This window comes from Zootoca vivipara, chromosome 14 (genome assembly GCF_965207765.1).
Source record: "Zootoca vivipara chromosome 14, rZooViv2.hap1.1, whole genome shotgun sequence".
Lineage (NCBI taxonomy): Eukaryota > Metazoa > Chordata > Lepidosauria > Squamata > Lacertidae > Zootoca > Zootoca vivipara.
This window is the reverse complement of record NC_142597.1, coordinates 39,944,592-39,958,629: the sequence shown is the minus strand read 5'-3', so window position 1 is coordinate 39,958,629 and position 14,038 is coordinate 39,944,592. Positions and strand designations below refer to the sequence as shown.

At 45.2% G+C, this 14,038-nt stretch overlaps 1 protein-coding gene across 1 annotated transcript in view; it reads left to right on the top strand.

Annotated features, from left to right (window-relative positions):
* LHX1 (LIM homeobox 1) overlaps positions 1–13,059 on the top strand; it is a 51,563-nt gene extending 38,504 nt beyond the window's left edge. Inside the window, exons 4-6 of the mRNA XM_035139753.3 lie at positions 7,977–8,142; positions 11,781–12,189; positions 12,369–13,059. Of these exons, the coding sequence (XP_034995644.1) occupies positions 7,977–8,142; positions 11,781–12,160 (546 nt within the window). The 3' untranslated portion in view covers positions 12,161–12,189; positions 12,369–13,059. The remainder of the gene's footprint in view (positions 1–7,976; positions 8,143–11,780; positions 12,190–12,368) is intronic.
* Positions 13,060–14,038: the final 979 nt, after the last annotated feature.

Genomic DNA, 14,038 nt, shown 5'->3' with positions numbered 1-14,038 from the left:
GGCGGGCTGGGGGCTCCTGCACCTTTAATAGTAGCATAGAAGAGAGACTGTCTCCTGAAATCGCCTCTTCTACACAGCAATTAAAGGTACAGGAGCCCCCGCTGCCGCCTTGTAAGCTATGCCTGCTGAAAAGCCCTCGACTTTCTGACCCAGCCGCCCTATTTCCTACAGGATGTGTGTTGCACGCAGGTACAGTACTGCCCTCCTAAAACTGACCTGTATCTAAAAACAGTTCAGTTGGGTCCGGCTGATAGAGGCTGCAATTCCTTCTTCGCTCTCCCAGTCTTGGCGCAGATAAGATCGGTCTGCGTCTTTTACCCACAGGAGAGGAAATGCGCAGGGCGATCCTGGGCATGGGATTGGGCTTCCTCCTCAACCGAAGCAGCGCTAGCTTTAAAATCTGCCCTCAGCTGAACCAATCGGGGCTTCTTCAAAGCCTTGCGCTTTGTTCCTTGCGCCCACTGGCCTGCAAACCCCAGTTTGATTCTCGAGGGGGCTGCCTTGATCTAAGTACCCCGCTGATTTCAAGGGAATCTACTTCCCCGGAAGAAGATCCCACCTCCAAAGGTGTTTAGGAATCGAGATGGATTTATTTGGAATTAACTCCTCCGCTCCACACCAGAAATTGTGGGCTCTTTCCTTCCTTGCTCTCAAATCGCTTAGCGACCGAGGATTGGCTGGGAATTTGGGTTAAACCCTGCTGAATCCGAAGTATCTTATTAGGGATATTTCAGGGAAGTAAATCAGATGGATTTCCAGTTCTTGTGTACGTTTGGTAGGGGGGGAGGTGTTTTTTCTGGTAGGAGGGAACTGCGCTCATCTCCTTGGAGGATCCCAGTTTAAATCCGCAAAATATCGCGCTCTCTACCGACTCCCATCAGTTTTCCACATATGTCGCTCTTCTTCATAGCCTGCAGCCCCTAACCGCACTTGCCTCGGAGTAAACCCCACTGGATTATAAAAAGTTTACTTCTGAGAAGACATAGTCATGGTTGCGTTGCTCCAAAGATCGCCTTGCGCCTCTTTTGCGCCTTAGCGTGGTGAATAAGAGAAAACGGTGAACCGCCGTGAGGTCTACGGATGAAGGGCGGTATACAAATTTTAATAATAGCAACAATAATAGGCAGGGAGGCGTTTTGCATTGCAGGATCCGCTTTTAGTCGTAACTGCCCGGTTTTTAAGAGTAGGGTAGCTTGGATTTGGATATTTGAAAGCTGATAGGCCCTGCAGTCATCTCTCTCTCTCTCTCTCTCTCTCGAATCCAGAAATTATAATTAACCTGCTCTGGGGATTACAGCAAAAAAAAAAAAAGAGCGAGCGAGAGCAGTATATATTCTGGAGGTGTAAAATCTGATTATGGCTCTCGGCCAAAGCGGGCGGGCGCGCAGCTCTATGCATACCGATTCTGGAGAAAGTCTCGTTGGGTTTTACGTCCGAATGAACATGCATGAACTAGGACTCCTCCGAGAGCAAAACGTGGCCTTAACGACCCGGCGGGTCTCGGCTATTTCGAGAAGGGTTTTCTGCTTAGGACGGTCAACCACAGAAAGGAAGGAGGTTTCTTTCTGAATAAGGCCCCGAGTCCACGCGCGTTGAAATAAAGAGGTCCCCTTTCCTCCCCAACACACGCACGTTAACACGGAGGGAGGCGTCGAAATCAGTTTCAGGCTTCGCATTTCATGTAAACCGGATTGCAGATGTAAGCGCGTCCGTTACTCCGGATAGAGAGTCAGTGAAAATCCGGACCGAGGTTCCTTTTGCAACCCTCGAACCGAAGCGCGCGTTTCACTTGGAAACACTTCGCGTTGGGGTTGTGGGTTTTTTTTTTTTTTTGGTGTGTGTGTGTGCTATTTTCTTTCTTTCCTTCTTTCTTTCTTTCTTTTCCCTTGAAAGGCAGCTCCGGGTCTCCGTCTCGGCTGGGCGCGCGGGGGACAGTCCGTCGGCGCGCGGGTTAGTGGAGGATTTGGTTAACGAAAAGAAGCGCGGTTTTTGTTTTGTTTCTCCGTTTTTACGAGGGAGTGGCAGGGGGTTAATTCAGAGAAAGAGCATTAGACCAAAGCTAGAGGTGACTACGCGAGTGAGAGAAGGAGGGAAGGAGGACGAGCTTGGTCACTTTCGTCTCTCGGAAAAAGACTCTGCGCGCTCTCCTCTGCCTCTCCCGCTCTGCCTTCGCGGCTCCGTTGCGCTCCTTTCGCCTTCCTTCCCCTCGCGCCCAGGTTTCCGAATAGAAAAGCGGGGCGCTAAGGAGAAGGCTGAGGTGGGAAGGCTCCAACCACACCTCAAAAGAAAAACCCGAAAGCATACAGAGGAGAGTTATATCTTCCAGGTGCAGGTGCGCGATATTATAAACTGGGTTTAAAATGCAATACTTATAGATGAGGATATTAGATATTCAGCACAATCCGGTGGAGGAGAGCCACCGCTAAGACTAATTAACTGCTCGCTCTCTGTAGAATACATACACCTCTCTATATGATATCATACATTTATATCTGCTCATTATATCTTCTATATATTTGGGTATGTGTGTACTATTGTATGTAATCATAATGTGTTTTGACTGTTTTTAATACCGTATTTTGAAAATTGTAAGCCGCCCTGAGACCTCATGGTGAAAGACAAGTAATAAATGTATCGCAGCAGCAGCAGCAGCAGCAGAGCCACGCGAGGATGTTCCTTGTAAAATGGAGCTAAAGAGAAAAAATATTATTCGCAGTTTGTTGCTTGCAGATTGCTTTAGACTATATAGTCTATACATTGAATACCGAATAGCCTGTTGTTGTTGTTGTTGTTTGGATTTCTTACTTGCCCTTCACCACAAGGGCCCAGTGACAGCACTCTAAAAAGGCAAGGTTAAAATAAATTTAAACTATTTGCTTACACAGAGAGAGAGAGAGAGAGAGAGAGAGAGAATGAGAATATCTCATATACTTCTTCGGGAGTGCATCCCATTAAGCTAATGGCCCACCCTAAATGTTTACGGGCTCAGAGCCCATATACACGTTTACTCGGGTGTAAGGCCTCTGGTGTTCCAAGGAGGCGCGGAGCGTGCGGTCTAACCAGGTGAAAATTCAGCCCCGCGGACCTGAGCTGGAGAGCTTCTCCACGAGACAAGCAAGTCCCCAACCTGCCTCCTTGGAAGTAAGCGCTCTTCTCTGTTGAAGTCACGACTTTCTTGACTAAACAGAAGCGCTTTTTCTGGGAATTGAGAAAGGGGTGGCGGTGGATCGGGGTTGTCTTGCTGGTGAGCAAGGGCGTGCAGTATGCAGAGCAGAGTGGGCTCACAGGCGGAGTGTGTGTGTGTGTGTGTGTGTGAGAGAGAGAGAGAGAGAGAGAGAGAGAGAGAGAGAGAGAGAGAGAGAGACTAGCTTTATTAAGGATTCCGCTCCAAAACGCCTTTTGTTAATTCTTGAGCTTATCGGATCAGCGTTCAAGGCTGGCAAATAAGAGCTATGGGGTTGCTTAATGTTGAGCTGTGTCTTATGCAAGAATGGATTGGAGAGAGAGAGGCGCACCTCTGGTTGATGGAGGGGGGTGGATGGGGTTAAAGGTGGGGAGGGGGACGCTGCCTTGACTCTCCTGCTTGCTAGGATATGTACCGGTATATCCGAGAGGGAGTCCCGGGAAACAAGTTCCCCGAATGGTTCGCATGTTTGTAGCAGAAGTGCGGGTACGAGAGGGCGCTCAAGTGAGCGGAAAGCCTATCAATAAATAAGAGAGAAACAGCAGAGGAGAGAAGGTAGCCTTTTCTCCTACTGCCTTTGCCCCTGCAGTTCTGGGGTGAGCTTAAAAACGAGAGGAAAGACGACCCTTAGCTCAGTTGTTAGACCATCCATCTACTTTGCACGCAGAAGTTCCTGATTTCAATCCCCGCCATGGGGGTAAGGGGGCTTGGAAAGACTTGGAACCCAGAGGAGCTGCTGCCAGCCAGTGTAGACAGTACTGAGCAAGATGGAGTATTGCTCTGGTTCAGTACAAGGCAACCGCTTTGCGTCCCTGGTTAAATTCTCGGCATCTCCGCCTCCAGTTTATATAGAAGAGCAAGTTTCTCGGATGGAAGTGTTCCAACCAGCACAGATGAGGTCAAAGGATCCCTTAAGAAAACCGATGGGAGTTGTAGTCTGACAACAACAGGGAGCATGGCAGTGGCTTCCCCTGGTCTACACATGCATACTTAGATGTGCACATATGCCCATTTTCTCTGCAGGGAGAATGCTCTGGGGCTGTATTGCAATGTTTGCAAGTAAGTCTGTGTGTATTTGCATGGCTTATCCATGTATTGGTTAAGCCCAGGGTCAACTCCCCTCTCAGCCATGGGTGACCTTAGATCAGGCATGTCCAAAGCCCAGCAAATCTGGCCCTCTTTGAAATCCACATCCCTCTGCCTAACCTACCTCATAGGGTTGTTGTAGGGATAAAATGGGGGTGGGGGGTGGAGAGAGACATACCACACACACACCGCAGAGCTGCCTGGAGAACAGACTCTTATTATTAGTGTTGTTGTTAATTCATTTTATTAGTCCCTTGACTCAGAAGGACTCACAAAATTTAAAAGCGTAAAAGGATGGCATAAAATCGGGGGGGAGAGGGAGAAGAAGAATGCATTGCAATAAAAGCCATACAGTAATCTATAAAATAAACCCAATAAAACAGCAGGGAAAACACATCACCACAGCAAAATCTAAATGGATGGTGGGATGGGACTGTAAGGTGGTTATTATCCCTCCTATTTAATGCTGTTTCCCAAATCTCTGCCCGCTGCAAACACTGTTTGTCTAGTTTTCCCCACTCAGATTATAAAAGTATCTAGACACAGACGGTGTGTTTGTACAACTCCTGACACTAATATACAGATTGCAATTTAATGGGCATCAGTTTATACATTTTGCAATTTACACCAGGCGTGGGGCACTTTTGGCCTTCCAGATGTTGCTGAACTACAACTTCCTGTAATGGTCAGTGTAGATTGCACTACTTCAGGCTGCAGATTGGGAGGGGGGCATATTTTTAATGCTTTGTCCAATATTGAACATAACCTGCAAGTAGAAAACTAGCCCAGCAGGGAATGAGCTGGGCTACCACAACTTCTCTGGCTAGTGTGAAATTATTAGTCTCAGGGAATTCATTTCTGTCTTGGGGGAGAATTCAAATCTGGCGCCTCTCCCTGCAGCCTGAAATGGTACTGTCCGTTTCGGCTTGTGTAGGCCACCCCACAAATATGCTGGCTGGTGGCTGATGGGAGTTGGAGTCCAACAGGGCTCCATGTTGGCTACCCCAGATGTATGCTCAAGGGGAGGGGAGGTATTTACACAGGGGGTGTTAATTCTTTTCTGCTAGGATCTGCCTCTGAAATGTGAAACAAACGTGCAAATTAGATCTTTCCCTGTGGGATCTGGAATTAAATAAAGGCTGAAGGCTGAAAGCACATGCGGTCACCACTCTGCTGGAGCCAAACAAGTCCCAAATGTAAGAATGGCCTGTTGGATCAGGCCAATGGCCCACCTAGTCCAACATCCTGTTCTCACTGTGCCCAACCAGATAGATGCCCGTGGCCAACAAGGAAGCAGGATTCAAGCACAACACCACTGTCCTCTCCTGTGGCCACCACCAACCTCAGCCTGCCTTCAGCCAGCCCCCCCCCCCCCCACCGAAACTGCCTGCTTGCTTTCCTGCAAACAGCACAGGATTTGGCATTGGCAGTGAGATTCCTCCTCCTTCATCTCTGTGTTGCCCTTGTAGAACTCAACAGGGAGGTGAAAAGGGTGAATCTAAGACTAAGTTGGCTCTGCTTTTTAGTGACTCTGACTCCACCCACTGTTTGAGCTCCTTGCATTCCACCACAGCAGTTTCAGTGGACCGCAGTCACCAATGGGTCCTGGTCATTGCCGGATTTGCGTACTATAAGCTAAACAAGCTATAGCTTAGGGCTCCACTCTCTTGGAGGGTCCCCCCAAAAAAATTAAAATGGAAAAATCTGGATGTACATTTCCAAAATATAAGATAAAAATAAATAAAATAATACCTACATACAGCAACAGTGTTTTGTGTTGTGTAGGCTCCTATTTGTTATGTGCAAATGACTTTTAGGTCCATAAATTACCATATATTCAACACACAAAAAACAGCAACAATTTGTTGTTGACAAAGGACAGCTGGACATATAAAGGGCCCCATTACTTTCAGTAGTTTAGAGCCTCATCAAACCTAAACCTGGCCCTGGCCCTGGTACTCTCAGGGACAGGGTTGAGATCAGACAGAGCCCCCCCCCTATTCCTTTTAACTTTGGGTACTGCTGGGCAAATATGCCTTTCTATTTCAACAGGCATTGTAGGGAAGGTATCTGGTTTTATGGTTCACTTTGACTTAATTTTATCCACTGTGTCTGTGTGTGCTTTTGGTAATCTTGATATACACTGCAAAGTAGTGTTGGTGATTAAGCGGTATATACATGGCATAAACAAAACAAAATAAACAGGACAGCTGGGGGAAGAAAGAAAGGTGACTTAGTGCAGATCCACAAAAACTTGCTTGTGTGTATTACAAGATGTCTTGCTTTAGACATCTTGTAAAGACATACCAGGCTTTTACTGACCATAATATCAGACCCTGCTTTTTTCTGTATTAATTCCCTTTATTGTTTTTTTTTAAATATGCTTTTATACCACTGTTTTACATGTTTTATATTGTATTTTTGTTTCAATGATCTCATTTACCACTTTAATCGTGTACGCCACTTAAGGGATTTTAATTTTTTTAAGTGGTTTATCAATGTTTTAATTGCCTGATTGATCGATGAATCAATGAATACTGGGGTTGTGTCTTGCACTGGTGTACGGTATATTTCAAACGCACACACGGATCTTGGGAACTGTCGTTTATTAAGGGTGCTGGGAATTGTAGCTCTAGGAGGGGTAAACGACACCGTGCTGTTTTTTTTTTTAAAGGATAGTGTGTGCATAGCTATGTGTGTACCCGAGTTCTGTCTCTATATGCAAGACCTGCCATTCATTCCACCCTTCTGCGAACGTGGGGACCTGGTGTGTGTGTTTATCTGCAAAATGCGTGCAAGCAGGGAGGGGACTATGTCCCTGTGAGTGTGTGCTTATCAGCGAAAGGGAGTACTGTATTTGCATTTGCGTATGCTGAGCCAGGCGAGGGGTGGAGAGCGGATTCTTTCCGGTGGTGTGTAAACCGCGGCGCTCCCCGAATCCGGATTTGCGCTGTTCTTTCTTCTGAGTCAGTCAGAGGATATATGAATGGACATTGGGCAGCCTTGAAACCCGATAATTTTACCTCCAGTAAAATTCTCTCAGACAGAGAGATTTACCTTCAGTAAAATTATAATTAGATACATGTATGAGCGAATAAGAATCGAGCCAGTTTCAACTCCAGATCTCTGCACACCATTTCACTTTAACAAATTGCGGATTGGGTGAATGACGTGTGGTTGTCTCCAGCTAAATTGTACTCCGAGGAGACCCACTGAAATCAACGAGCCTAAATTAGTCGTACCAATTAAGTTCAATGGGTTTGCTCTGAGTGAAACTGACGTTGGATACAACCGAGAGAGGCATTGCTCTAACAATCCTGGCGTCAAATCTGGTTCCCTTCACGGCCCGCTTGTCAACCCTGGTATATGTGTTAATCCAGCACTGCTCCTTCCGTTTAGTTGCTTTGAGAATCCGGTTTATACCTGTGTGTGTTCTTGGGTTGTATTTTGACGTCTCTGAATGATCAGCCTAGTGTCCTCCATCCCCACCCCCTGCCTGCCTGGCGCTTTGGCGAATGCCCTGGGCGGGTGTTCCAAAAGCTCTCCAAACGGCATCTCTCCGTGCGCCCTAGGCGCACCGCGGAGGCGATCCTGCTTGACTGCTCCTTCCCAGTGGCTCTAGCGTTGATCGCCGCGCCCTTGTCCTCGCCTCGGTATCCCAAGCAGCCTCTCAACTCCGGCTTCTCTTCCTCCTTCTCCCTGGCAGGTTTGGTTCCAGAACCGGCGCTCCAAAGAAAGGCGCATGAAGCAACTGAGCGCGCTGGGGGCCCGACGGCACGCGTTTTTCCGCAGCCCCCGCCGCATGAGGCCGCTGGTAGACCGTCTGGAGCCGGGAGAGCTCATCCCCAACGGGCCCTTCTCCTTTTACGGAGGTGAGTAAGAGCGGGGGGTGGTTCCTGGGCGTGTTCACACGTCTCTATAGCTGCATCTACACACAAAAGCCAGTCTAAGAATTTAGATTTTACAACTCTTGACAGGCCTGGAGCCAGACAGTTTGCAGGGAGGGGGCACTGCAAAACTGTCAGGAAATAAACTTGATATTAGGCTGTTTCATTGTAGATATTTATAATATTTAAATTTTATAATTTTTTGGGGTGGGAACCTAATCCCAGCCCATCAGCCAGAAAACTTACTTCTGAATAATTTGGCACTGTATCTTTTCCCTTTATCTCCAACTAAAAAGTGTACCTTTAAGTTTTACGGTTTGTTTTTAGGGTAACTGAAAATTCAGCAGGTGCCTGTAATCTCCCTTGAGGGGAGGGGGTATAAAGGCTTTATGAAATCCTTAGCCCCCCCCACCTTTTAGCCAAATCATGCTTCCTGGCCTCCTATAAGCAGTAGCTAAAGAGGATCATCCTAAATGGTAAAGAAGCTGAACTGCCTCCCTCACAAGAGAAGAAGCTGCTTCACGCTGAGTCAGACCATTGATCCACCAAGCTCAGTGTTATCTACATTGACTTGTTAGTGATTCCCCCAGGTTTCAAGCAGGATCCTTTCCCAGCTCTGCCTGGAGATGAGCCTGGGATTTCCTTTATGCAAAGCAGATCCTCTGTCACTGAGCTACAGCTCTTTCTACAAAGGTCCCCTGTGAAGCTGAATCCCAAAAGAACCTTGCTTTTAGAATCTGGAATGAATCTCTTCATGCAACAACAACAACAACAACAACATGTTTTTATACCCTGCCCATCTGACCCCAGACACTCTGGGAAGCTTCCAACAAAATATAAAAGAACAAAACAAAACATCAAACATTAAAAGCACCCCAAAACTCAGAACCAAACTAAGCATGAAATTAACTGCATAGTTCTGTCCTGAAATGCAAGGGGTGAGTGGGAATCCCCTCCAGTTGCCAGTTTGGGGGGGGGGGTCTGGTGCAGATTGGTACCCTAGCATGGGGGCACTCACAGGGATAAACAATATGTGTTGGCACTGTTCTTCCCAATTGGTCAGAAAGAAGCAAACCTGATCCTGCCTCCCTTGTGTTCTGGGCCAATTAGGTCAAAGGCACTGGGATGACTGGCAAGCCCTAACCCATTTTTAAGGTGAGAGGAGGGTGTCATGTTGACTAGCCCTGGTGTAAGGGATATAATGATCTTGCAGTGGGGGCCTGAGGGTGATTCCACACCGTTGCTATTTTCAGGAGGGATTCAGATTCATTCATTTATAGAATTTGTAGACCACTCTTCAACCAAGAAGGTTCCCAGAGTGGCTTAAATGCAATCAGTTAAAACGGTCCCTGCCTGTAGGCTTAAAATTGGGAAAGGTGGAAAATTACCCACCAGGGAAGGGGGAGAAGGAAGAAAAAATAAAACTCAGGCACCAGTTTATTAAATACAGTGGTACCTTGGTTTATGAACACAATTGGTTCCGGAAGTCTGTTCATAAACTGAAGCGTTCATAAACTGAAGCGAACTTTCCCATTGAAAGTAATGGAAAGTGGATTAATCTGTTCCAGATGGGTCCACGGAGTACTTAAACTGAAGCATTCATAAACTGAAGCGAACTTTCCCATTGAAAGTAATGGAAAGTGGGTTAATCCATTCCAGACGGGTCCGCAGAGTACTCAACCTGAAGCGTACTTAACCCGAAGCATGGGTGTAATTGGTTCCGGAAGTCTGTTCATAAACTGAAGCGTTCATAAACTGAAGCGAACTTTCCCATTGAAAGTAATGGAAAGTGAATTAATCCGTTCCAGATGGGTCCGTGGCGTTCGTAAACCGAAAATTCGTAAACCGAGGTGTTCATAAACCGAGGTTCCACTGTAGTTATTCTTATAATGACTAGCTGACACAGTTCAGGGGTAAGAGGTGCGTGACAGAGCTGGTCTTTCAGTAAAGCTGTTGGAATAAGCACTGCTTTCCATATCTCCCACTGAGGCAGTCCACGGAATGACTGCCCCAAAGTGAATGCCAGATGGAGTTATCACATTTTAATGGGGGGGGGACGGGACGACGACACTGTTGTTCAGTGGTAGGTTGCACAATTATAGCTGATTGGGAAATATTTTGTAATAAACCCACTCTCCTAAAATATCAGACCTTTTTGCAGTAAGGAAAGTGACAGGGAAGGTGTGGAATGACACTGGCTTTGATGCAGTGCCATCTAGCCTACCCACAGACAAGCCGGAATGAATGCTCATTAAATAGTCAATGTAGTCTAACCTCCCTGCAAACAAAGACTGTAATCCTAAAAACCCACTTTCCTGGGAGTAAGCCCCACTGAGGAGATAATGTTTGCACACCACCATATTAATACTGGTTCCACGGAAACACAGGGAAAGTTCTTGGCTGCAGAGTTCAACTTCAGCTTTATAAGAATCTTGGCGTTCTCTCATTCTTAAAAACAAAATCAAGCTTCTCTTATTGTTGAAAAAAAATGTTATTTAAAGTTATGTTGGCAGCACTGGGTGAAATCAGAAACCACAGAAGTTTCTGTGCCCCCTCTTCCCCTTATCAGCATAATCAGATCAAAGTGTGAAAATAATAACAGTTTAGCAAAATTGATTCAGCTTGGCATCTTATAGCAGAGTGTGGTTTTAATTTATTGCAGAATTTGCATTCATTATATTTTAATTTAAAGTTGAGGACCTGCAAACAAGTTTTAAGATGCAACTAAGGGAAAAGGTGGGGTTGTTTAGGACCAGCATTTGCAACTGTGTATGTGCCTGGTCCTTGCCCCCCCCCCATAATGAGTGGGGTTTTTTTAAGTAAGGAGAAATAAAAGTTGCAATCATCAGCATCAGGCCTAGAGCTGTCACTGGTGGCGCAGATGCTGATACAGAGCATGTTTGTCACTGTAATTTGCCACTTTCTGGGGAAGGGGTTACTGGGGGGGGGGTCAGAGCCTGGGCTGTGGTGGTCCGGACTTCAGCTCTGAGGTCCAACCCAAGTTGCACCACTGTTGAGGTGGTAGCTGGGGGCCTCATCAGGGCCTCCCCAAATCATTTTGCTAACTGTGGTAAAGCAGAAAATGGCGCCAGGTCAAGGTGCAAGAGAAGCCAAAGCTAGGCTATATGCCTCTGAATACCAATTACTGGAAAGTACAGGAGGGAGCACAGGGAGCCATATTGCCAAATTCTGCTCCTGCTTGCAGCCTTCCCATTGGAACATCTGACTGGCCCCTGTGAGAACAGGATCCTGGACTAGATGGGCCATTGGCCTGATCCGACCGGCTTTTCCTATGTTTCCCCTTCTCTAATCGAGACATGGGGAAGCTCAGCCTACCACAAACCACATAGTGAAAAGGGCGACATCTTGCTACGTACTAATCAAATTTGGTTATGCAGTATTGACAGCTGATCAGGCCATCCTCTGCTGTTCTTATGATGTAAAATAATAATAATTTTATTGTTTATATCCCGCCCACCTGGCTGGGTTTCCCCAGCCACTTTGGGCAGCTTCCAGCAAAAGACAAAAAAACACAACCAAACATTAAAAAACCTCCTGATGCAGCAAAGAAAGAAATTTCCATGGCATGTACGTCAACCTTTTATCTTTCTTTCACCTGCCAGATTACCAGAGCGAATACTACGGACCGGGGAGCAACTACGATTTCTTCCCCCAAGGACCGCCTTCCTCTCAAGCCCAGACGCCGGTGGATCTCCCTTTCGTGCCATCGTCCGGGTCGTCAGGAACGCCTCTCGGGGGGATGGACCACCCCTTACCTGGACACCACCCTTCCAGCGAAGCTCAGCGTTTCACAGATATCATGTCACACCCACCTGGGGACTCTCCGAGCCCCGAACCCAACCTACCTGGCTCCTTGCACTCCATGTCGGCGGAAGTTTTTGGGCCGAGTCCTCCGTTTTCCTCGATATCTGTCAACGGTGGTGCTAACTATGGCAGCCACTTATCACATCCGCCGGAAATGAACGAGGCTGCTGTATGGTAGCTTTAAATGCCAAGACTGGGGGCAGAGAAGTAAGTGGCCAATCAACACCCACCCTTGCTTACATCGAGGTGTATAGAAACAAGTTTGAGCAAATAGTTTCTTTTTTTCTCTCTTCTTGCCCTAAGACGTATAGATATATAGATATATTTGTTGGGGGTTTTGCCTTTTTTTTGTGAACTTTGGGAATTAACTGAATTATTCATTTCAGATCGAAGCCCAGGGAGATTTTGGTATAAACTGGAGGACAATCTTCATGATACAGAATCAACAAGAGAAAAGGAAAGGAAAAATAAATATGAAGAAAGTAATCTCTTTTTGTACCAAGTGAAGAAGAAGAAGAAAAAGACACTGGCGAAGTGGATTTGTTTCGATACTGCCATATATTATGGGATGGCGAATAGTGAGTGCCAGCATTCACTAGACTATAACTCTAGGGGGGGAAAGAACAAGATTCTCAGAGACTTTTCTCATAGGAAAAGAAACCAATATTGAATAAAGGCAAGGTCAACAAGAACAAGAAAAAAAAGCTTCAAGGAATTCTAGCATTTTTAAAAAATGATTCTTCTTTTGGTATTATTGATTTGTTTAATTTTGCCTCCGAACATTCAACAAGAGCCACAACAATAGACTTTTAAAGCTTCAGAAATGTCAGGTGGGGCAAATGAAATGTAGTTAATTTTGTTGCTATTTTTTGGGAGGGTGGTGCTTTTATGTTTATTTTATTTTTATTGGCCAAAATAGCAAATATTTAAATATAAGCCCTCCAAATCAACTCTTCTACCTTCTCTGAGCGACACACACCAATAATCCTCAAAACCCAGAAGTCTTCTGCTAGACTTCTAAGTAGAAAAAAAAAACTGACTTGAAAAGAAACGAACGACAAAGTATTCTACCTTCAGAAAAATAAAAGCTAAACAAACAAAAATAAAAGACTCTATGAAACTAGAAAAAAAAAAGCAGTCAACTGTTTACGTCGAATGTTAAATTCAGGAGCGCAATGTTTTACTTAAAAAAAAATATCCTGTTTTAGAACCTCTTGTTCAAAAGCAAAGTATTTTGAGCAATCAACCAAAATAGTTCATTTTTCTTTCTTTTTTCCTTTTTTTTCTGTAGTTGTTATAAGACATTACAGGGCTTGTGTTTCACTGTGCTAGTTTGTAAAGGTGGCGTTTACAGCAGGCAAAGAATAAAAACTTATAAAATCAAACAGTTGCCAAATAAAACAATTCTATAGCACAAAATACTCTTTGGGGGTGCTGTACCCACAGCCCGGGGGAAAAACGCAAAACATTTTAAACAAAGTGTTACAAGGTTAAGAGGGGGGGAAATTTACCATCTTTGCTAATGTTTAGTCCTGTTCAACATTAATGGAATTGTTAACATGACTTATATAGACCCACACAGGTTTTATTTTTGTGTCTTTAAAAGAAAAAAAAAGTCCAAAATATTTAAATTTTATGGTCAAATATGCAGTCAGCAGCTGCTACTTTTTTTCCTTTATATATTAAATTTCTCATATGTCTTTTATTGTTCAAATAAACCTAAGCTTGTGTGACCTCCAGTGCATACTAGACCATTCACTGTATGAAAGGGGGGGAAAGTTGGATTAAAAAATTTGTGAATTTTTAATAAAATTAGAAAATCTGATGTTTAGATAACCTGTGTTTCATTCAGTGCTTTAAAAGATTTATGACACTGGGGGAGAGAGGTGGTCAAGAAGGAGGATTCTGATCTCGTTTTAAATATTGCCAAAAGCAAAATTTTAATTGTGCGGGTTTTTCCTCAGGCAATTATTTCCTCGGAACTTTTTTCCCTTTGAGATTCTGAGGAATAGCGGAACATCTTTTTATAAGAATATCGAAATCTGAGGATGTTTTC